At 49.9% G+C, this 24,092-nt stretch overlaps 1 protein-coding gene across 4 annotated transcripts in view; it reads left to right on the top strand.

Annotated features, from left to right (window-relative positions):
• The window catches only part of RELA (RELA proto-oncogene, NF-kB subunit), a 186,164-nt gene that overhangs the window by 127,835 nt on the left and 34,237 nt on the right, over window positions 1-24,092 (top strand). For all 4 annotated transcript variants that reach the window (XM_078660705.1, XM_078660706.1, XM_078660708.1 and 1 more), the window contains exon 6: window positions 12,148-12,239. In XM_078660705.1, the coding sequence (XP_078516831.1) occupies window positions 12,148-12,239 (92 nt within the window). The remainder of the gene's footprint in view (window positions 1-12,147; window positions 12,240-24,092) is intronic.

Genomic DNA, 24,092 nt, shown 5'->3' with positions numbered 1-24,092 from the left:
GTACACTTGGATCTTTTCCTTTCAGCAGGCGGCTGAAAATCTTATGGTAATGTAGTTTGTTTTTTTATATCCAAGCTAATGTGGCGATATTTTTTTGTACCCATACTAGGGCCCTTCATAACCCCCTTGACATACCTCTGTCCAATGGGCGTGAGCACTATTTGTGAAGCTCCAACTGTCATAACGACTTCCTTGTCGTGAGTGCCTCAACATCCTTGGTGTTCATTTCTTCAGAGCTGATTACTTCATTGGCCATGACCAATTCATTGGCTATACTAAGCATACACTCCCCTTGCCTCCATTCCCCACTCTACACATAAAAGGGTGCAATCCAATCCTTTTTAGGTATTCCTCTTTTAATGGATAAATACAAGACTGCTACTTGGTCAACACCACATACATTCACGAAGCAATAGTGTAGGTTTTCTTCTTTCACTTCAGGAAACTTTAGTTTGCTAATTAGTAATACCACTGTTTTAACCGCATGCGTGCGGGCGGAATTCCGCTCGCACGCTGAGATATGCGAAAGCGCATGTTACGTGACGAGCTGGGCTCGTCATCAGCGTAGCAGGAGGCTACCTCATGACGAGCCCAGCTCGTCATCAGCGTCGAAGGGGTTAAACCATCTGCATCATCTGCTCGCTAGCTACAGCTTTGGACATGGATGGTTTTATAATTTGTGCAGCGCATCTGTAACTGAAGCCATACATGCTATAAATGGAAAACTTTACGTACCCTATAACCATTTGTAATGTGTAGTGATGTGGATTCAAATGCACCCACTTTCCTCCCTGGACTACAGCTATGATTGTATATATTATTTTCTATGTCTTGTGCTCCCTTTGCTATGCACAGTACACTCTGGGCCTAATTATGAGTAGCTTGTTAAATTCCATCCCATGCATAAAACCCCTGTTTACTCACAAGACAGAATTAAGAGTTTGGTTTTATGTAACACATCTGATAATTAACAGATGTGTTAAATAACCCAAGATTCGTGACATTTCAGCAGGTCAAACCTAGACCTGCTGAAATAGATGCTTGTGGTGTCCCTGTAGCTCATAACAGGAAGTCCGTCAGCTGACTCCTCGAAACCACTTAAGCCCCCTAGGATGAATGGTGCAGATCCAGTCTTCCTTTTCAGCAAGCAGAGCAGGCCTCAAGCAGCAGGGTAGTAGGGCGTCCTTCTGTAGTATCCACACGTCCAGGAGTGTACTGAATAGTGGGTCTGATGGTCTTCTTTTTATACCTGGTGTCCACTTTGAAGTGGGAGCAGCTTCTACAGAGGTGTGTGGAATTTCCTGCCTCCCTGGCTTGGTCCTAATCGGTGTGGACACACAATAGGCTAGTGTGAAGTCATCTGTGCGTTAGTGTTTTGAAGTGCAAGTGTGGTAGGGGAGAGCTCCCCCCCCCCCTCCCCCCCCCCAAAGAAGAATTAAGCCATATGGCGCATCCTGCCAACACCTAAACCCTCTTGTGAGACTGCCTGGGAAGAATACACAGTGGTTAGCTGCCAACTACACCTAGTCATGTGACCCAGGAACAAGCGACAGGCACCAAATTGTTATGACCACATAATTCCAGTTTTCTAAAAATTGAATTTTCAGCATTGTGACTTTAGTATTTGAGGAATTGCAATTTAAAACCTTCTTTAATGGTAAACATGGCATTCCTATTGGCTCTCACACAATTTATAATGTATTAATTGTAATAAGGTAACCCAATGTTATCCTATGGGAGAGGTAGGCCTTGTGGTAGTGTAAAACGAATATAGATATATATGTATGTATGTGTGTATGTATATGGAAGAAATAATCGACAGATTTAAATCTAGAGGCTACAATGAAAGGGTCCTGAGAGCATCACAAAAAAAGCTAAAACTTTGACAAGAGAAAAAAATCTATTTTAACCCCAAAAAGAAACAGCAAACGAAAGGAACGGTGAGAATGATAACCACTTACAGCAATCAAGGCCAAGAAATAAGACATTTAATGAGAGAGAATTAGCACATCATTCAATCTGACCCAATAATAGGGTCATTGGTGCCCCAAAATCTCCAAATTGCATACCACAGAGCAGTATCAATGAGAGACAAATTGGTCAAAACCAGCCCGGAAATCAGTAGATCTGGTAGTTGGTTATCAGAAAGAGCCAGGGGACACAGGTGCCGTAAATGCACAGGGTGCAAAGCTTGCACCACGGGCATAAATTTAAAAGAATACCATACATCCTTTAATAATGATGCTAGAAAAATTGAGGGCACGTACACTTTCAAAACTGATCATCTGATTTATGTCCTGACTTGCAGTTGTAATCTGAGATATGTGGGCAATACAGTGACGCAGGTGCATGAACGCGTACTGCAGCACATGCAAGCCCTCTAAATGTTTTGGTAATATGATTTATTGAGTGCACAAATGCCCAGAGGTGTCTTGGCGCCCCCTTGGTGTTCACCAAACATCTGGCGTTTGTGGCAATGTATAATCCGGCGCAGTTGCAGTCATGTGTTCCCATACTTGAACAAATGATTTTAAAGGGGAGCACTGTGGCAAAATTCCTTGCTCATCCTCCGCAAACAATTTTGTTGCATAGTTTTTTTTTTTTTTTTTTTAGGTGGCAGTAATGAGATTTATTTCGTTTTAGCTGACAAGTAGTTTTTTTATTATGTACATTACATTTTACTGTTCTCCTCTCACATCGAGTAAGTTACACCTGCATCCTTTACATTTTTTTTTTTTTTTTTTAAATCTCTTTATTAGCATCAGATTGGTCCGTGCAAGCATACAAGTACACAGTAAATTGTTGACAATGAAAACGTTAACGTTCATTATACAAAGGAAGTAAATGGATGACTAGACCAATGACATTACAAGCAGTGTAACACATTCTAAAATCTTATTTTCACTTTTCCATATCTGAAGGAAAATTGCACACGCGGAAAGATGGCACAAAGAGATAAAACCTTCTACAAACAAAACGAAAACAAGTGAGCCTTCGTGACAGAGAGAGCGGCAAGCAATACACCTATTGACTAGTAAGATGGCATAACCAGAGGCATAGGCAGACGAGGGTAGGTAAAACGACAAGTGTAAAGACTAGGGTGAAGCAACCACTCCAGCCGGGGCAAGGTGTGTAAGGGAACTGAAGAGGGAGACGTCCCGGACCCAACCAGCATACAGTCCAAAATCAGCAGCTCACGCATAACCCACTTCAGTAGTGTGTGGACGCTAAGCCCTGCATACCTCAATAGGCAGCGCACTGGCAGTTCGGCTAAAATCACCTAGCCCACCCCTTCTGGGACAATAGAGCTAGCAGCCTGGGAGTGTGTATCCCGTGTAATCTTGCTAATATACTGTCGGTATGGGCCCCAGATGTCGATTGGGCGTGAGGCTGTAGGGATCTGGGTGGAGTATTCCACACTATTGGTATTGCATTGGGCAAGGCTGCGCATCCAAGTCGTGGAATCAGGGATTCGCCTGGACCCCCAAAGTAAAGCAATTTCCCTTTTCGCCAGCAAGAAACCTATGGCGGCAAGCTTACGCGTGGTCCGGGGGAACTCAGCGACATAGCCAAGCAGTGCAATCTCCGGCTTATGTTGCAATTCGCACTCTAGAATGTCTCCCAAGATGTGGTGTACCTGTAGCCAGTAGGTGTGCAATTTCGGACAGGTCCATGTGAGCAGATGTGCAAAATCGGCATGGGGAGCTTTGCATTTAGGGCAGTGATGAGGTCTGTTTGGGTCGATTCTGTGGGCCAGCGCCGGTGTGAAGTATAGTCGCCTCAAAAATTTGAAATGAATTAGCTTATGTCTACTGTTGACAGAGACCTCTTTAGTGGAGCGGCAACAGGCATCCCATTGGGCATCCGTGATGGGGCCACCCAAATCAAGTTCCCACGCCGCACAAACCTTCGCATCCGAAGCCGGGAGGGCCGCCACACAAAGTCCATACAACCTGGAGACCATATGGGCTCCCGTTTGCGACTGGAGTAGGAAAGTCAGTGCTGCCATTTCATCCGGCGGCAATGGGAACGATGGAAACTGCGCTCTAAGCATGGACCTCATCCTGGTCAGGACAAAGGAATCCATAAACGTCCGGTCCGTGAACCGTGGATCCTCGGACACAGAAAAAACATGTCCGTCCGGGAACAGATCCCCTATTGTGGTGAGCTGGTATTTGGACAGCGTTCTGCAGACCACCGCCTCCGCAGTGATGGGGAGCCAGTGAGGGTTAGGTAATGGAAGAGCCGGGGAGTACAGTACGTCCAGCTGGAGCAGTCTACGCAACTGCATCCAGGCCCATGATGTAGTGGACACAGTTTGTATGTCAAGTGGGTCACGTGGTAAGCCTCTGGGCAAGATCGAGTTGAGGGTAAGTGGTAGTACCAAGTCCGCTTCAGGTCTCAAATACGGGATCCGAGCGTCCGGATGGAACCAAGGATGCGCATAGGCGCACTGCGCGACTAGGTAGTAAATATAAAAGTCTGGCACTCCAAAGCCACCCCTTTCATAAGGCAGCGTTAAGATGCGCCAAGAAACTCGCGGATTCTTATCCCCCCACACTAAACGCAACAACAATGAGCGGAGTTGGGTGAAAAAGATTCGAGTGAGCGGGATCGGTATGTTATTAAATAAATACAGAAAACGGGGAAGTATAATCATTTTAATTATGGCGATACGGCCGGCCATCGAGATAGGGAGGCGAATCCAACGTGTAATATTATCCTCCAGAAAGTCTAACGCCTGTCCGTAATTAAGACGAATCATGGATACCGTGTCTAGATGAATGTGGATACCCAGATATTTCACCGATTCAGTATTCCATTCCAGCGGGAACGGGCAGTCCCAGCGGGCAGTGGAGGGGGTGAGCGGAAAGATCTCAGATTTATGCCAATTAATACGAAGGCCGGAGTACCTCCCAAAGCGTTCCACCTCAAGCAGCAAAGGCGACAGGTTGGTCTCCGGAGACCTGACATATAGAATGGTATCATCAGCGTAAAGGGAGATGAGTAACGGGCCCGTCCGGAACTGGAGCCCGCGGTGCAGGTGGAGCTCCTGAAAGTGTCGTACCAAGGGGTCCATGGCCAGGATATATAACAGGGGGGACAGGGGACATCCCTGTCTGGTTCCCCGGGAAAGAGGGAAGCTATCAGAGAGCGTGCCATTAAGGCGCAGCCTCGCTCTGGGGGCAGTATAAAGCAGCTCGACCGTGGAGACAAACAAGGACGGCATGCCCATGCGGTGCATGACAGACAGAAAAAACGACCATTCTAAGGAGTCAAATGCCTTCTCGGCGTCTAGAAACACCGCAGCTGCCGGCGTATCTGGCTCAATCTTGTGAAGGACAGAAAACAGCGTCCGCAGATTAAAGGAGGTGGATCTATGGGGAACGAATCCGGACTGGGCTGGCGAAATGATAGATTCCATAAGTAAAGATAGTCGAGTGGCAAGGACTTTCGCCAAAATCTTATAGTCAAGATTGAGTAGGGAAAGGGGCCTGTAGGAACCGCACCTAGTGGGGTCCCGACCCGGTTTGGGAAGTAAGATGATAACTGCCTCCCGCAATGTGGGCGGCAGAATCCCCGTCTCGAGTGACTCCGCATACACCTCGATCAGGCGAGGTACCAGTTCCTCCTTGTACTCCTTATAAAAGTCAGCCGAAAAGCCATCCAGACCCGGCGCCGAGGAGCCCTTTAACGCATCAATGGCTTCCACAACGCTGTCCGGTTCAATAGGCATCGCCAGAAATTCCTGCATATGTTTTTCCAGGAACACCATAGAGATTTCGTTAATATAGGGGCCAGGGTCGCGACAGTCAGCCGACAGACCAGAGGTGTACAATTCCTTGTAGTAGGATAGGAAGGCATCGCAAATGGCAGGGGTGGTCTGATGACGAACACCTAGATCATCTACCATGTCAGAGATAAATGAAGCCTGGCGGGGGGGACGAAGCAAATGGGCCAAGAGCTTGCCAGGCCTGTCACCTTCACCATATTGCCTAGCCGAGTGTTGTGTGCAGAGATATGCCAGTTCCCTGTCTGCAGTGTCTCTGAATTCTTGCAGTAGTGTCAACCTTTTCGCCTCTACCCCACCATCCGTGTCAGTGAGCGTGTTAGTGTCCAATGCAGCAATGTCCTTCTCAATACGGGTCAGGGAGGCACGGATGTCGCGCAAAGCCCCTACATGTTTGTTGATGCAAACCCCCCTAATAGTGGCCTTGAATCCCTCCCACAATGTAGCCCAAGTGTCCACTGTGCCCTCGTTGAACTCAAAATACTCCTCTATGGCAATACGAATGTCTTCCTTGAAGACCGGGTCAGATAACGCCTTGCCAGGAAAACGCCATTGTCTCTCATACCCTCCCAACCTGGGGATCAGCAGGGTCAGCACTATGGGAGAGTATCAGACAGAGTGCGCGGGAGTGTCAAATGGTCACTTACCCAACCGGCCACCCCTGGGGAAAGGAGCCAGTAGTCTATTCTGGTACTAGTGTTGTGATACCCCGAGTGGTGGGTGTAGATGGGTGCGGTGGAGTGTAAACGGGCCTCAATGTCAATCAGTGAGTAGTGAGCGCACACATCCGCCAGCACAGCACGGGAGCAGGGCTTACAATCCGGGGAAGAGGAGGTGCTGTCTCTGGCAGGGGTCATGAGCAGGTTAAAGTCACCCCCCATTATCATCATATCAGTGTCTAATCGCAGCAGAACATCCTGGAGACCCTGGAAGAAGGCAGGGGAGTCTGAATTGGGGCCATAAACTCCAACAAAGGTGACCTTAAAGCCCTGAAGCACCCCCGTAACCACAACATACCTGCCATCTACATCTAATACACTGTCTGAGAGCACGAATGGAACGCGTCGATGTATCAAGATCGCAACCCCCCTTGCATATCTGCTATAGCTAGAAAAAAATCTGTGCGTGCCCCAGCTTTTCGCAAAGGAGGAAGAGTCAGCACCCACTAGGTGTGTCTCCTGCAGAAATAAGACATCCACCCCATGTCGCGCTGCATAGTTTAGAACTTGTCGCCTTTTCCTCGTGTCATTTAAACCCCGGACATTCCAAGACATGGAGGTAAGTCTGGAAGGACCAGACTGCTGCCCTAATTTAGCCATTCAAACTCGGTGGAATCGTAAGAAAACATGTGTGTGCGGATCCGCCAGCTCCCTCCCGCAAAATAGGCATCACTCAAATAGAAAAACAGTGCGTATGCACAAACAACAGAACCAAAGCATAAACAAACCCATCCCAACCACCCACCACCCAGCCACTCCTTAAGCCCAAGGAGGCTAATCCCACCCCTCCGGAGACAATCTAGAGCAACAAACAACAACAGTTGTCCACTAATGTACCTGTAAAATAAAGACAACGTTAGAGAAAAGTACAATACGGCTCGCGCCATGGGGGTAGGCGACGCTCCGCCATGCGAGAACCACAACTGGGGCAACGTTCAATTGTCAGCATTTATGAAAAAGCACTGCAAAAAAAAATAACAGTATTGTCAGATGCAGAATACTGAGGCAAACAGCCTGGCACAAAAAGATGGGGAGGAGATAAGTCAACCCTGTCCGGTTTCATTAAACAGGTCAGCACTAGCCTGCGAGTCAGTGCGTGGCGGAGACCGTTGAGCATCATCTGATTTTCGAGGAGACCCTCTGTTTTTGTAGGCTCGACAAAATTCCTGTGCCTCCGCAGGGGAGTCAAAAATGCGAAACCTGCCATCCACGTCCACCCTGAGCCTGGCAGGATACAGCATACCATAGCGCAACCCCAGTTTGCGCAATGCAGCCTTGACACCAGTGTACTTACGGCGCGCATCTTGGACCATGATGGTGAAGTCCGGGTAGAAAGAGAGCACATCTCCCTGCCACCGAACCTCGCCCGCCTCCCTGGCAGCCTTCAGCGCCGCATCTCTGTCCCTGAAGTTCATGAGCCTGGCAATAATGGGCCGGGGCGGCAGGCCAGGGTTAGGTCGGGGCCCCAGCGATCTGTGTGCGCGTTCAACCACGAAGCCAGCGGTAAACGTGTCTCGGCCAAAAAGTTCGATCAGGAGGTGTTCCACAAAAGTGTCAAAGCGTCCGGTAGCTGTTGTCTCCGCCACGCCAATTATTCGGATATTATTGCGCCTACTGCGCGCTTCTAAATCCTCGTTCTTAATTGCGACGTCTTTAAGGATCTTCTCCACTCGTTCCAACCTTTTCAGCGTCGACGCAGCTCCATCCTCGATGTCGGAAACTCTGGATTCCGCCAGGTCCAGGCGCCTATCGTGCAGTTGGATCGTCGCGCCCATGTCCGCCATTTTCTTTTCGAGGGTATCAAAGCGAGAATCCAAGGCCTTGAATCCAGCCCGCATCTCACCCATCATCTCAGCGACCATACCCGCAGTGTCTCTCGCCGCCACCTGGCCCCCAGTGTCCGCCTCCGCTGCCGGCGAAACCGCAGAAGCACGGACGGGCGCTGAACTGAAGGTAAGTCTCTGGGTAACATCCTTCTTCACCATGTTGGAAGCAACGTCGGACAAATCACCAGTGGCACAGGACTCTACGACTACAGCGACACCCAGAGAGTCAAGCACAGTGACAGGGTACCCCAGCAGCAAGGCGGTCAGGTCGGGACCAGAGGATTAGGGGTACTCGTTGTTCCTCCGCCCCAGGGCTGAGTCACGCTGCAGGAGCCCACGAGTCGCCAAGGCAGTTGCACACAGGACGGCAGGGTATGAATCCGGCTGGAATAATGTGCCAGAGGTCAAGAAGTAGGGTCAGCAGGTGGCCGCGGCAACCACTCGGCAGCAGCCGGCGGATCAAGGGGCCCGCCAAGACAGGCAGCCAATGGTGGTGTAGTGGGGGGACCAGGTAGGCAAGGCCTCGAGGCAAAAGCAGCACAAATGGGCGAGGTCCCGCAGGTCATGCAGCCAGCGCCGGCCACGAGGAGTTGCACAGGCGTCCGATAATCAAGGCCACCGCATCAGCAGGAGTGCAGGAGAGTTTGTAAGTCCTGGGTCTGCAGGGGGACAGGCGCAGGTCTGGGGTGCACGGTAGCGGTGGGGGCAAAGGTGGCAGGCCCCCACCGAATGCAGCGATGCCAGGCCGTCCGCAGAGCGCCCAATAGCCCGCCGGCCACACCCCTCGCCAATCACCCCCCAACCCCGGAGCCCGCCGCCCGCGCTCCCCGCTCGCCGCCGCACTTCCCGGGCAGTCCCCGAAAATCGAGGCCCCGGCTCCCAAGGCCGGACCAGGCCGCAAGTGCCGGTCGCGCCCCGAGGGGCCGCACCTCCACCCACGGACACCACCGGGGCCGAGCAGCGGACCTGGGAGAGCACAACAGCGGCCCCAGGGCCGAGGGGGACAGCAAGGGGGCAATCAGGAGACTCACCAGGCGCTCCGGAGCTGCAATGTAATGGCCCGCGAGGCACAGCCGGCCTCAGCACCTCTCAGCTGTTCCGACCTTTCACGTCGTCCCCCGTCCTCCAGACTAGGCAGGCTGCATCAGGTGGCTTCAGGGATCAGTTGCAGGCATAATCCGACCCCAGCGCAGCGCCGGATCACTTGCGAACGGCCCCGTTCATTTCTCGCCCGGCGGAGCTCTACAGTCAGGCGGCCATTTCGTTCGCCTGCGTAGCCACGCCCCCAATTTTGTTGCATAGTTAGGGTTCACAGTCAATGTGAAAACTATCACACATTCATCTCCAAAAAACACAAGCTTTCTTCTGAGCTACACTCAGTACAGTGGCAGACAACGCCTACACCAGCCCAAAGAGAGTCCATTTATTTCAAGACTGCTTCCCCTTGGCCAATCGTTGCATCTACCTTAGTATGGTCATGAAACGGATATGAAAGCAGACTCTAGCATTGATTTCGTGTCGCACACCAGCTAACACATGTAACTGCTTAAAAAACATCGATCAAGACAGTGATCCCAAGCAGCTGAGGATTGGAAGGGTCTATTGTTGGTGAAATCCAGTGTTTCACACAAACTGCAAAGGTGTAATGCAAAGAACCTATAACTGGGCAAGTAGTTTTCAACCCACAGTAACAAGGGACCATCAATATAGATGCCCCCTTGTCGGTTGGTGTTCTCACATGTTACTCCTCATGATTCCTGATCCTTGGTGCACACAGCAAGGGTTCCTCTATGTCAGTGTTTTGGAACCCATGGCGATCAACTAGCTCGTTAAGCTATTCTGCCACGTATTCTCCAGAATGGCAATGTATTGCAAACAGAAACAGTTTGAATGCACTGGCTGAAACAATAAGGGCTCATGCAGCAGATTTGGCATTGGGCTATACACATCCAGTCTCCTTACTGGCAACATCTCCCAGGGATGTTCACTGGCTTTGCAGATGATCTCAGCAGGAGTCCCTAGAAAATGCACTAGTGGTAGATAAACCCACAAGGGTTCAATCACTGTTTCCACCATTGGGGCACACCACTAATCGACTTATGTGCCTCGCCAAAGAATGCAAGGAGCCAAAACCTTGTGTTAAGATACTCTCGCCCTCTGTGCCTGTGCAATATTTTATAGCATTGCTCTTGTGTGCTACCAATAATTCTGCAGTAGATTTCAGTAGAATAGTTTGCTTTTGTCCTTGGGTTAATGCCTTCTGCCTAAACCAGCCTGCTCAAGATGCTATCCTAGGATTTATAACGCCTTTAGCAATTCAGGAACCCTTGTAAACTCTTGCACACATCTGCGGATGTCTTCTCTTTAAACAATGAAGCAGCTAGGGAGCATTTGTATTTGTCCTTAATGTAAAACTCTGACTTACCCACAAGGCACAGCTTGCCACAGCTCCAATATACTGCTTCACATTTTTCACGCTTTACCATCCAACCAGGCGCCCAAGTCTGGCTTCCCAATACTGTGTGAATTATTACAATGAGGGTCAAACTGTATGGGGACAATTCTATAGAGACTTTGGCATCAATGGATTGCTTTATAGTGGTTTATCTCCCTTTATCATTGAGATCTGATGCTCTGAAGTAACACCTGCCACATTTGTTCTTTACAGTGAAAGAAGAATACAAAACAAGATCGGTATCTACACTGGGCTGGAGTTTAATTATCTTACTTTAATGAACCTACTATTTGAACCTATAATAACTTGTGACAGTGGCCTCTTGACTAAGGCCTTGACATTCACGATCGATTTAGAAAATAAGGATTTGAGAGCTTGAAGTTTGTCTTTGTGTGAGCCATATTTTATTTTCGGTATAGACAAAGTGGTGCTGAGAACGTTCCCTATATTATTATTCCAAAGGTTCTGTCAAAATGTCATCTGAACCAGGAAATCAGTCAGTTTTCTAGCCAGGACTTTTTTTCTTCCCTAACTTGAGAATACTTTACACTAAAAGTAGTATTTTAGAAACTTGAAATAGTCAATAAATAACTTACCATAGGGTAGTCACTCTATATACTAATCTCCTTTGATGGTTTTAACTCTACCTCTGACAACAAAGTAACAAAGGGTAGTTTTTCCAGGTAAGTTAGTCTTGCTTACGTGCAAAGATTATGAAACCAATGGGATGGGGTTCTACCGCCACTGAGAAATCATTGTCAGTCTACCAGAATTAAAGCTGAGGCTTTTCAAATACATGTACCTGTAGTAGATATTTGAAGAGCAGCCATACGTGTTGTTCTGCATGCCTTCTGAAAACCTATTTCTGCAAAGTTGTAGTTTTTAGCTATAGTGTTACGCATAGCCTATTTGAATCTGAATTTTCCCCCTTACTTTTGAGTTTGTGAAATCAGATAATCAACCATGTGCTTGAGGCAGATCCGCACTATCTGGTAAAGAATAAGAACACTCATTGTGTTTCTGCACTCATTCATCACCTTCTTTAATCATTTGCTAGGCTTCTGCCACCCAAAGCATGGGCTGTTAAGATTTGTGCTGCATGGGCAGTCGTGATACCTGACTGGAGAGAGGTGGGCTCTTGTTTATCGCACAATATTTTAAATTGACAGCCTCTCTTAGACTTTTTTTTCTTTCCCTGTCATTTAGGTTTGTAATTTTGAAATATACTGACTAAGAGTAGCAGAATCACTAAGAAGGTAGTAGTTCCCATTTCTGCTACTTGAGACCCTGATAAATATGAGGGCTGAAGTTTAAAATAAAATGATTTACGTTTTCTTTGTTTCCTTTCTTTCCCAGCTTCCAGAATTTGGGTATTCAGTGCGTGAAAAAACGTGAACTTGATGGTGCAGTTGCTGACCGTATCCGTACCAACAACAACCCCTTCAACGGTAACTTCACCTTGAACGTAATCCGTCTAGTTAACATTTTCTTATATTTTGAAAATGAAAATTAAATGCATCTATAAAACTTTGGGAACTGGAAGAACAGAGACAGTTGTACATTTCGCCTACAGTGAACAATGTTCAAGTCCAGTGAGGTGACAGCCTATAGTTAGTCATAACAAAAACATCTCTTGCTTTCCAGAAAATCAGAGATGTAGTACCTATTCTCTACCTTCTGCAGATAGATCTAGTTAGTAACTGATCAACATACCTTCTCCCCACAGTCACTAATGGAAAAAGCATTGTGAATGGTCACCGTAGCTCACAGTTGTGAACCACTAAAGAATTTTAAGTGCTGTCTATTGGCAGGCAGTGTAGTAAGGAGGTTGAAGAGGTTTTACCAGATTGTGGGATGCACTGGTTGCCTGAAGTGAGAACCTAAATTTGCAGAGTGAATAATCCAATATGGTAGTTTGATGTCCAGATGCTAGTGTGTACTGTAATTTCTGATAAAGATTTGCTATTTGCAGATTCATCACCTTTTGAAAATTGCCCAGGCATCCGACTGGATCTGGAAAATATTCTTCTAGTACCTGTCCGCTCTAGATGGTGGCGTGTGGCACTGCAGTGACATTGTTCTGATCCAGAAGTGTCATGCAGAGCCTTTAAATGCACCACTCCTGCACACAGACGTCTGTTCCTTTCTTTTCATCCCTCTAGACATGAATCTGGAACACCTCTCTTCTTTCAGAGACTACTTTTTCAACTTTTTTCAATACATTTTCAATAGTATGCCATGGGTGTCACCCCCCAAGACAGGATTTAAGCCCTATAAGGATTGTCACAAACAGGTGTCTGTTATCGATCCCCACCACCTTTGCCTGTGGTGTCTGGGGTTGAGTCATGACTCCAAGACCTACAGAGACTTCAGGTCGATGAAACCGAAGGCCTTCAGGTAATGCAAGGCAAAACTTTATATCACCAAGCAGAAAAAGACTCCGGGCCAGGACCAGTCCAAGTCCGGCTCCAAGTCCTAAGCTTGTTCAGGTAAGTAAGAAAGTTGGAAAGTCAAAGCAGAGTTCGCTCCTTCATGCCATTCCTCTCAAACGCTGTCTCGAAGCATGTGTGAATTTGACCTTTGTCCCAACCGAATCTGGTGGAGGTTTCTGCACTCTCCCTACCTACCACAAGGAAGACAATACTGTTTACACCCTCTTTTTGGAACGGACTTGGATAATGATCTTGACCAAGTTGGTGAGTTCACTCATTTCTATGCCAATGAAAACTGCTATGCAGATTTGCAAGGTGCTAGTGAGCTGGACATTTCCCCAGTGTTCGCCATTTTCTCTCCTCGTGGCCTAGCCATGGACGAATCTACATCCTTTGCCACGGTTAGGCATAAGGTGGTCAAAGCCCTTAACCTTTACCTCTCCACAATAGAGGTAAAAGCAAATGTCCTAACAGAAGTCCTGAAGCATGGTCAGACTGCTTATGCGCTACTCCTACCTTTTAATCAGGTGTTGATAGATGTCCTGCTAGGGCTTGGGCTAAGCCTTTTACTGGTGCTCCGATTAACCAGCAAATTGACAGATTCCATCGCTCTGCTCCCGGCGACATCGTTTTTATTCCGGCACCATTCTACCAAGAGCCTCGTGGTTCAGGCCTACATCAGCCGGACCGTCCCTAACAATTTTCCAACCACTCACCCTGACAGAGCATCGAAACAAGTGAAGACATGTGAAAAATACCTCTTCTCAGCCAGTTTGACCCTGCGATCAGTTAATGCCTCCTTTTTGCTGGGTCACTATACTCCTGTCCTCTGGGACTCAGTGGTGCAAGTACACCCAGGTGTTCCTAAAGTCCTTCGCTCTGTTCCGTCACTGGTCATTCAGGATAGTGGTGATATGGCCAAGTTCACAATTTGTTGTGGCTTGGACACCATCGACTCCATTGGACGGGTTATTGGCACCATTGTTGCCATTCATCGCCATGCATGGCTACTATCAACTAGGTTCTTGGTTGACACCCAGTCCTCCCTGATGGACATGCCGTTCGATGGCACTCACGTATTTGGGGGACAAGGCTGATTCTGCCCTGGAACATTTTAAGGAGAGTAGCGCTACCCAGCCTCGCCAGCAACAATTTTAGCATTCCTTTCATGGCTTCAAGCCAAGCATCCCCCCCCCTCTACAGCAGGGAACCCAACAGTTCAACAGTTGAGCTGGGGAGGACTTCGTGCCCGCTGCCCCTGCAGCCAAGTTCAGCGTGCTGCCCAGTCCTTCACCTCCCTGCAGGCCGACCTGCCAAGCCTCTTCAGTTTACACTTACTGGGTCACAAACACACTGTGGGAGGCAGAATCCACTGATTCTATCCAGATTGGCTAGAGATCACGTCAGACAGGTGGGTTATGCATATTGTCTGCAAAGGTTATGCCTTAACCTTCCTTTCTTCGCCGCTGCATCTTCCACCCAATGACTTACGGAGTACCATTTCAAAACATTTTGCGACAGGAAGTTAAGGCCCTATTTGCCAAAGGGGCTGTTAAAAGGGTGCCTGTGATGAAAGTAAGGTATGGTTGTCCCTGCTAATTTCTGGTGCCCACAAAAGACTTGGGTCTTTGGCCTATTTTAGACTTGTGCCCTTTAAATGCCTTCCTCCAGAAGAAGTTCAAAATGCTCACCCAAGCCCAGGTTATGTCTGCTTTCGATCCTGGAGATCGGATGGTGACGTTGGATTTGGAGTATTTTTATTTCCATATTCCCATCCTGCTGGCCAGACCTGAGGTTCATGGTGGGAGAAGAGAATTATTAGTTTGCTGTGCCTTCTTCGGTCTCACCAGTGCCCCTCAGGTTTTCATGAAAATGAGAGTGGTGGCAGCACCCTTCTTCGATGACTGACTGTTACAGGTGGGGTCGCCTAAGCAGTCAATGGCCACCTCCATAGTACCGCGACCTATTGTAATCTTTGGGGTTCATTATGAACGTACCGAAGTTAACCCTGACTCCTTCTCAGATGCTCCCCTTCAGTTGAGCCATTCGTGACACTGTTAAGTTTCGTGCCTTACCCCTGGAAAAAGAGTACAAGACATTCAGACTACAATATTGATCTTTCTGCCTAATCCCTGGATTTCAGTGAGGTCAACCCTGAGGCTGCTGGGACTGATAGCCTCCTGCATCCTGCTGGTCGAGCATGTGAGTTTGCATATGCGAGCTCTGCAGTTGGATCTGAAGCCCCTGTGAGCTCAACATCAAGGGGACCTCCTCAAATGAAATGGAATGAAATGAATTTGTACTTGTAAAGCGCACTTATACCCCAACTGGGGTTTCCTGGCGCTGTACGCATACCGCTGTGGAACCCTTCCTGGCTTCTCCCTGTGAGATGTCCACTCCTGGGCACCCCCAAGGTGAAGCCAGGCATCCCAGCGCTGTTGGGGCTGTTGTGGAGATTAAGCAAGCTATTGCCCAGAGTTGCAGAGTGGGGCCCATGATTAGAATAGGCACCGAGGCGAGAATGATCAGGTCCGAGGAAATTGAGCCCAAGACCCGCCGAGGCGTGAATTGAACCCTGGTCCCGGGCCAGACCTCTGCTTCAGGGTCTGCCGCTCTAACCATTGAGCCACACTTCTCCACAAACGTTCAGATTTCAGAGGACACTTCAAAAGATCTGCAGTGGTGGTTGCTGGACCTTGATGGCGTCAGCAGCAGACCATTCTCCCTTCCCCGCACAGAGTTGACAGTGGTGACTGATGCATTGCTTCTGGGCTGAAGCTGCCACCTGAGAGAGGTGGAGATCAGAGGCCTCTGGTCTCCTGCAGAATCTTGACTGCGTATCAGTCATCTGGAGCTGAGGGCCACCTGCTTGGCTCTGAAAGCATCACTGCTATCCATCAAGGTAAGGCTGGTACAGGTGCTCATGGACACCACCACCACCATGTGGTACTGCAGCAAACTGGGCAGAGGTGAAGTCAAGGACTCTGTGCAAGGGGGGGCGCTAGAGGGCGCACGGCAAGATGGCCGCACCCTAGTGAGGCTCTGCCCGGCCGAGCGACCATCCGTTAATTATCCGCCTCATACTTGCTACATCAGGGTCCCTTTTGTACCTGTTGGGAGTCGTGCATACCTTAGGCATGATTTCACGAAGGATTGAGCCTCCAAGCCTCGCTGGGTGAGTGAATGGCAGCCTGACTTCTTCAGAGGACTCGCGGAGGAAAATGGCGGCTGCAGCGCGGCCCCGCATTTGAGTCTTGCCTGCCGCGAGCTGAAATACAGTGAGGGAATCCCAGCTCACCTTGTCACTGAAACAGGGAATCTGGAACTTGCTCTTGACTGAAAGGGGATCTGCGTCCAAACGTGTCACGATCGGTGGTCGTGAAGGCTGTGTGTCGTCTGCTGCTGCTGGGCCCTGACGGAGAGAGTGCCTGCGGTCTGTGAGTGGCGGACCCTGCAGGACCTGATCTCCCTGCGGCCCCGGATCGGACCCTGCTTGCACTTGCTGATGCCCGTCGGCGCCGGCTGTGGTGAGTGGGACGCGGCTCAGCTCAGGCTGCAGCTGCGGAAGCGGGTGTAGACCTGGGAGGGGGTTGCAGCCTGCGAGCTATGGCGGGCCACTGGTTGGTGCGCGGTGGGTGCATTGCGGGAGTGGCTCAGCGGGGGAGGCCTGAGGAGATCCTAAAAGTTGCTTTGTGACATTGCATCAGAAAGGGGCTCCCTCTCCTCTATACCGACTTGACGGCTTCGGTGAGGGTTGCCGAGGCTATTTCATCAAGGTTCTCGGTGCAGCATGGAACCAGATAGGGCTGCCCGCTGTCGCCCTATCTCTTCGCCCTAGCAATGGAACCGCTGGCGGCCTGGGTGCGCATGGATGCGCAGTTGACGGGGCTAGAGTGGGCACCTGGGATATCGGACAGGATCACGCTGTACGCCGACGATGTCCTCTTTTTCTTCACTGATGTGGATAGGTCGGGCCCGAGGATCCTGGAGATCATGCGCATCTTCGGGGAATCCTCCGGGCTGTATATGAATCCCTGGAAGTCCACCTTATGGGTCCTGGGTGACCCCGGGTTGGTGGGTCCCTGGGCCTCCACCTTGCAGCGAGCAGAGGGCGGTCTCCGGTACCTGGGGGTGTTCCTAACTGACAGGCCGGAGTTGGCGTGGGAGAGAAACCTGGCGCCGGTGTGGGAGTGAGCCCGGACCGACATGAAACTATGGTCGCGCATGCCACTTACTATCTACGGCCGGTCGGCTATATTTAAAATGGTCGCCCTTCCCCGGTTGCTCTATCAACTTCAGAATCATCCGTATCTGATAGCGCCCAAATGGTTCCAACAGGTTAACTCCGCACTGGGGCCCTTTCTATGGGCCGGGGGTGTGGTGCGGGTGGCACTCAGTAAATGCTTCCTCTCCACCTACTGCGGAGGATTGGCAACCTCTGATGTTCTGACTTGTGGTATGGGGACAGGGGGGATCCGGCCTATGCGCTGGAGCGTGGCCTGATGGACCCGCACTCCCTTCATACACTTCTGTACTCGGCGTCTTTATTACGGGCGCTGCCGCCGGGCACGCAACTGATCTTACGCATTTGGAGGCAATCGCTGAAGCGCATGGGGTGGTGGAATACCCTTACGGGGGAAACCCCGTTGTGGCATAATGGCCGTCTGCCGGAGCTGGCGGCACTCCAAGGCTTTGGGGGATGGGACGCCATCTGGGTTTCGGCTCTGGGTAATGTACTCCGGCAAGGGACCCTCAAGTCCTTCACGGACCTTCAGCGGGAATTTGGCATGCCAAAGACCCAATTCTTCCGCTACCTGCAGCTCCGACACGCACTGTCCCCCTTTCTGGAGGGAGTAACCACGTTCCCGGAGTTTAGCCCCCTGGAGGCCATGGTATTCATGGGCGACCTGGAAACCAAGAAAATATCGAAGATATATCAATCTTTGGTCACCCACAGTGCGCCAACCCTCGACGATCTGAGACGGACCTGGGAGGCTGATGTCGGCGCTCTCGAGGAGGAGGACTGGAGGGAGGCGTTGGCTGCTCCGCGGGGGCGGCAATAGCCATGTGTCTTCGCCTGATACAGTTTAAATATCTACATAGGGTCTACTTTACGAGGGCCCGGCTATGGCGAGCGGGTATGGTGGCCTCCCCTGAATGCCTGCGATGTGGACGGGAGGACGGCACGTTTTTACACACGGTGTGGACGTGTCCAGTTTTAGATCGGTTTTGGAGGGGGGTGTTCTCTTGCCTAGCGGAGGTCCTGGGTTGGGAGCTCCCGCGGACGCCCCAGCTCGCTCTTCTGCATGTCATGGAGGGCGTTGGGGGCAATGTCTATAAGCGTCACCTCTTGCTCCTGGGGCTCACCTTGGCGAAGCGAGATATCGCGAGGAAATGGAAGGATGCCCAGTCTCCGCCCCTAACGCTCTGGAAAACTGGCCTCGATTTTAATATGGGGCTGGAGCAGCCCATCTTCCAGGCCCGTGGTTGCCTGTGCAAACATTATAACATATGGAAGAGGTGGGCCGACTATAGGGGGTTGTGGTTGGATGCCCCAACTGTGCCTGCTGATATCCCTGGGAGGTGACCACGATGTCCTGTTGAGGGGGGGGATGTGCTTGGGTAAGGAGGGCTGGGGGGGAAGTGGGAGCCGGGGATGAGGGTGGTTTGGTGGCTTTATTTTTCTATATTACTCATGCCTTCTAAATTGTGTGATGGTATGAACTCAATGGACGGTTGCGCAAGTTGGGGGTGGTGGGGGGTGTTTGGTGTTGTTATTGTAGCTGCTGTAGGTCTCCATTGGCTTCATTTACCTTTTGGCCTTAGTGCTCTGACTCCCTGGTGCTTTTGAACATGTCCCCGTGGACGGTGCGCCCGCTGGTTCCTGTTCAGGGATGTAGCAGTGGTTTCTGGTTTTCAGAGCCCTGCACCCACACATGCTGGCATCTGAGAGACCTCTACGTTGGTCCTACGCATTACCGAATTTAATAGCTGATGGGGTCGGCTCGATGGTGGTAGCTCTGTCTGGGGGGGGATGATTTCCTTTGTACCTTACATTTTCAGTGTCATGGACTTATTATTCTTATGTATTAAAAATTCGGCATTCACAGGATGGACACTATACCCATACGGCTTGGGCGCCCTGATGTCCCCGGTTGGGAGCTGGCTCAGGCTTGGTCATATTCGGCGTGGGGATGACTGTTGCCAGGCTTTGTAATGTATGATGTGATGCATTATGTTGTGACTTATGTCCTTTCTTTCTCCACCAACTTAAAATAAAATATGTTTTCAAAAAAAAAAAAAGAAAGGGGCTCCCTCTATCTCTGGATGAAATGGGGTAATTGCTCTGTAGTCAGCTGCTATATTGAGGCCTTAATTGTACACGCCTTACTGGAACTTTCAACCAGTTACTGAAGTGCATGGAGGGCCTATGCGGATAAAACTGGTGTGAGCTGCTTTGAAGGTGGTAAATGCTTCTGGGGTGCTGTGGCCGGGGACAACCGGACGATGCTACTGTTGAGCCTACCAGAGGCCCTGGAGTTCTTTTGTGCAAGACTGCATCGGGGTGTTCGGAGCTCTGACCTGAGCTGCTGCTAGTTGCAGGCTCCTTGTGAAATAACTGTACCCCCCAAACATCACACACGCACCATAGTCCCTCCGGGCAAATACACAGGCAGAGGGGTCCGAGTATAATCATGGGGCGCACAGACAAGTCGCAGCCGCGTCTTACTTGTGAGGCACGCAAATCATCAAAAGGTGCGCAGAAGGCAGCGTCGGATTCAGAGGCAGATGCCCAACTGATCACCCTCCCACTCTGGAGTCTACACTACTGGCATGCAAAGGAATCTTCAGTCAATCGAAGATACGATGGAAGCAGTAAATCATCGTCTTGACCTGAGAAAGAACAAGGTGTTTGTCTACCCGTACCTGGAAGATTGGTTGATCAAAGCCTCCACCTTCCAGGAAGGGCAATTGCACTTCAACAGGACGTCTGTCCTGTTGAACCGTCTGGGGTTGCACATAAACCTGTCCAAGTCTGTCCCGATTCCTGTGCAGTGCCTGCAGGACTTGGGAGCCTCCATCAATACGCTGTCGGCAAGCGTGTCTCCTTTGGAGGAGAGACGCTTATCCATCCTTCGGAAGGCTCAGGCTCTCATAGCTGCTCCATCTACAACAGTGAGTACGGTGTCTTCTCTACTGGGATCGATGGCCTCTTGTATCTTCCTCACTCCGCACGCGCGCCTACACATGAGGCCGCTGCAGGAATGTTTGGAGGACCAGTGGGACCAGAGGAAAGGGTGTTGGGACGACCGGATTCAGTTGTCTCTTCACGCCCAACAGTCCCTGAGATGGTGGTGCTCAGCAGAGAATCTCCTCAGAGGGGTTCCTTTCCATAAGGACATCCCGACTCAGACTATCGTTACGGATGCGTCTCTCCTGGGCTGGGTAGCGCATTCAGACCATCTACAGATCCAGGGAACGTGGTCTCCGACAGAGGCCACGTATCACATCATTTCCTGGAACTCAGAGCTGTTCACTTGGCACTGAAGGCCTTTCATCCGTCCTTCCAGACCAACTCCTTGCTTGTGCAGACGGACAATACGACCACGATGTATTACCTCAACAAGCAGGGGGGCTCGAGATCGCGCACACTGTCACAGGAAGCGCAGGCGATCTGGCACTGGCTGTTGGCCAGAGGACTGACGATAACGGCAACTCATCTGCCAGGTGTGCAGCATGTTCAGGCGGACGCCCTCAGCCGGTTGCTTCACGAAAACCACGAGTGGGTCATAAACGACGAGGTGCTCGACGACATCTTCGCCATGTGGGGCACTCCAGAAGTGGATTTATTCGCCGAAAACAGCAAATGCCGCGACTTCGCCTCGAGGTATTACCAGCCGGGGACTCTAGGGAATGCGTTATGGATCAGCTGGTCGAACAGCTTTCTGTACGCTTTTCCACCCATTCCCCTGATTCCGGCTGTGCTCATCAAGCTGGTCCGATCCCGGGCGCGGATGATCCTCATTGCGCCGGAATGGCCCAGACAGTGGTGGTTCACGGACCTGCTTCACCGGTCGATCCTACCTCATCGGCGGCTGCCGTGTCGGCCGGACCTTCTCACGAAGTTCGGGGGGCAGATGGTGCACCCCAACCTCTCATCGTTGAGTTTGGCGGCATGGCTCCTGAGATAGTGCAATATGGCCACTTGAATCTTCCTGAGGATTGCATGGACATATTGAAGGAGGCTAAGGGGGCATCTACTAGGACCTCTTATGCTTACAAGTGGAAGAGATTCTGCATCTGGTGCATGTCTAAGAACTATGATCCGACGACCTGCAAGGAGGATGTTATCCTTCCATACCTTCTGCATCTAGCTCAGTCTTGCCTTAATTTCCATTCCATTAAGGTTCATCTGGCTGCATTGACTGCTTACAGAAAATGCCCTTCGCAGACATCCTTCTTCCAGATTCCTGTGATTAAGGATTTTTTGGAAGGGTTGAAGAAGGTGTTCCCTCCTGTTCGGCTTCCTTCACCTTCATGGGAACTGAATGTGGTGCTGTCCAGGCTGATGAAGGAACCTTTCGAGCCTATTCATAAGGCTTCACTGCAACACCTGTCTTGGAAGGCGGCGTTCCTCGTGGCCATTACATCGGCCCGCAGGGTGAGTGAAATTCAGGCATTGTGTTGCCAGGAACCTTATACTGTATTTCATGCTGCTAAGGTTGTTATGCGTACTCACCCTAAGTTCCTTCCCAAGGTGATTTCTGATTTTCATGTTAATCAGACTATAACTTTACCAAAATTTTTCCAGAATCCTTCCACTCCAGCGGAACGGTCTCTTCATTCCCTGGATGTAAGAAGGGTGTTGAAATTCTATCTGGATAAGACCTAGGGTATTCGTAGATCCGACCAATTATTTGTCAACCATGGGTCGGTTAGGACTGGTCTGGCTACTTCGAAACAGTCCATCTCTAGGTGGATTGTGTCATGTATCCAGCTCTATTATCAGAAAGCGAAGACCTTAGGGGGTAAGCCTAAGGCTCATTCTACCAGGGGCAAAGGGGCAAAGCAGCTACAACAGCTTTGCTTCGAAATGTTCCCATTGCAGAGATCTGCAGGGCGGCCACCTGGAAGTCGGTCCACACCTTTGCTAAGCATTACTGTCTGGACTCAGATGCCAGATGCTCAGGTTGTGCAGGCTTCGCTGCGGAATTTGTTCACACAATAGTGGTGTTGTCTATTTTTCTCCACCGCCGGGTTGTTTTTGGATGGGCTTGCCATTCTATTCACTAGATTATGACTATACCCAGAGATCCCCTACTACAGAAGGAGTAGTTTCTTACCTGTAACTCCAGTTCTGTAGTGGGGGTATCTCTGTTATAGTCATAAGCGCCCGCCCTCCTCCCCGGTGGAGAAAATGGTACTGTGATGTATGCTACAGGCCTTGCTTTATGCACCTTCAAAAAGAACTGAAAGTAAAAGGAAGGGGCTGTGCATGCTGGGATACCGAGGGTCTCTAGAGAGTTCCTTAAAGGCACGGTATCCCTTTTCCAGACACATAATGGCAGCCTATGGAGGCTTGTCTGTCCTTACCTTCCTCTCTATTATTCCAAGGATTTGGTGAGGGGAGGAAAGTTTCTCTATGGGTGAAACTTGACAGATTGTGTTAAATGTGTTATTGGTGTTATATCCTTGGCATTTCTAGTTGAAGTACTGGACAGTGTAGCCTTGTAGGTACAGGCGGCATTATTGTCTTTAATTTTCTCTTAAGTGTCTATGCAGGAATGCAATGAAGACAGTTTAAGAGATTATTTTTGATTGCTCCGGGGTCCACGCACATGGGCGGGACTATTCACAAGATTATGACCATAACAGATACCCCCACTACAGAACTGGAGTTACAGGTAAGAAACTACTCCTACTATAACTAGGAGCCTAAAACGTGTTTATGCAGCAACAGTCAGTTGGCTTTGGTCTGGACTCGTTGGCTCCCTGTTATGTGACAACAGTAACAGTCTGGCAGTTTGTGGCGGTAAAAGGTAACAATTAACAAACCCCACCTCACACACTAACCTCCCAATCAGGTTGTGTATACATCCCAATGAAACCCCCCAAAACAGTTATACACCTAGTCGCCTGGGATATTTGGGAATTATTCCCTGGGCGTACGTGGGGTCACCGGCTTACACCCCTGCCACTTACTGCAGGGTGGCCTTGCTTGCTAGCTATCACAAAACTTATTTGCCTTTAAACGTTTAGCGACAAAATCCAACACTCTGCACCCGCCTCCCCCCGCCACCCAAGCATTCTAGAACAATGTTCGGAGCTCTGTTTACTCACTCCTGAGAGCGACAAATAGTTATTCGTATGGTAATGTCCATACTGCAGCAATACATGTGATCTCTGCGAACGGTGTGCTTTGACGACTTGCTTTACGTAGTGCAGGGCGGCTTTGGCGTCCGTGAAAATCGTAGGTTTGCTGTTTCCGTGTATTTTGAGCTTGGCTGGGTATGTCAATGCGTACTTGGTGCCTGATTGTTGTAGCAGTCTCTTTGCCGGGAGAAACTCTCTGCGTGCTGCCTGGACCTGCATTGTAAAATCAGGATACAGGGATATGACATTACCTTGGTATTGCGTAGAACCACGTTCTCTGGCTAGTCGCAATATCATATCACAATCTTGATAGTTTAAAACCCTGGCAAGGATAGGGCGTGGTGGTGTCCCCGGCGGCGGTCTTGGGCAGAGAGAGCGATGCGCTTGTTCTATGAGGAACATGGCTGACAACTCTTCCCCAAACAGTTCTTTCAGCATGGCTTCAATGTACTTTTCCATGTTTTGGATATCTGTGGACTCTGGAATGCCAGTAAT

This window comes from Lissotriton helveticus, chromosome 9 (assembly GCF_964261635.1).
Source record: "Lissotriton helveticus chromosome 9, aLisHel1.1, whole genome shotgun sequence".
Taxonomy (NCBI): Eukaryota; Metazoa; Chordata; class Amphibia; order Caudata; family Salamandridae; genus Lissotriton; species Lissotriton helveticus.
The sequence above is the reverse complement of the archived record's forward strand: the minus strand, read 5'-3'. Positions and strand labels throughout refer to the sequence as shown.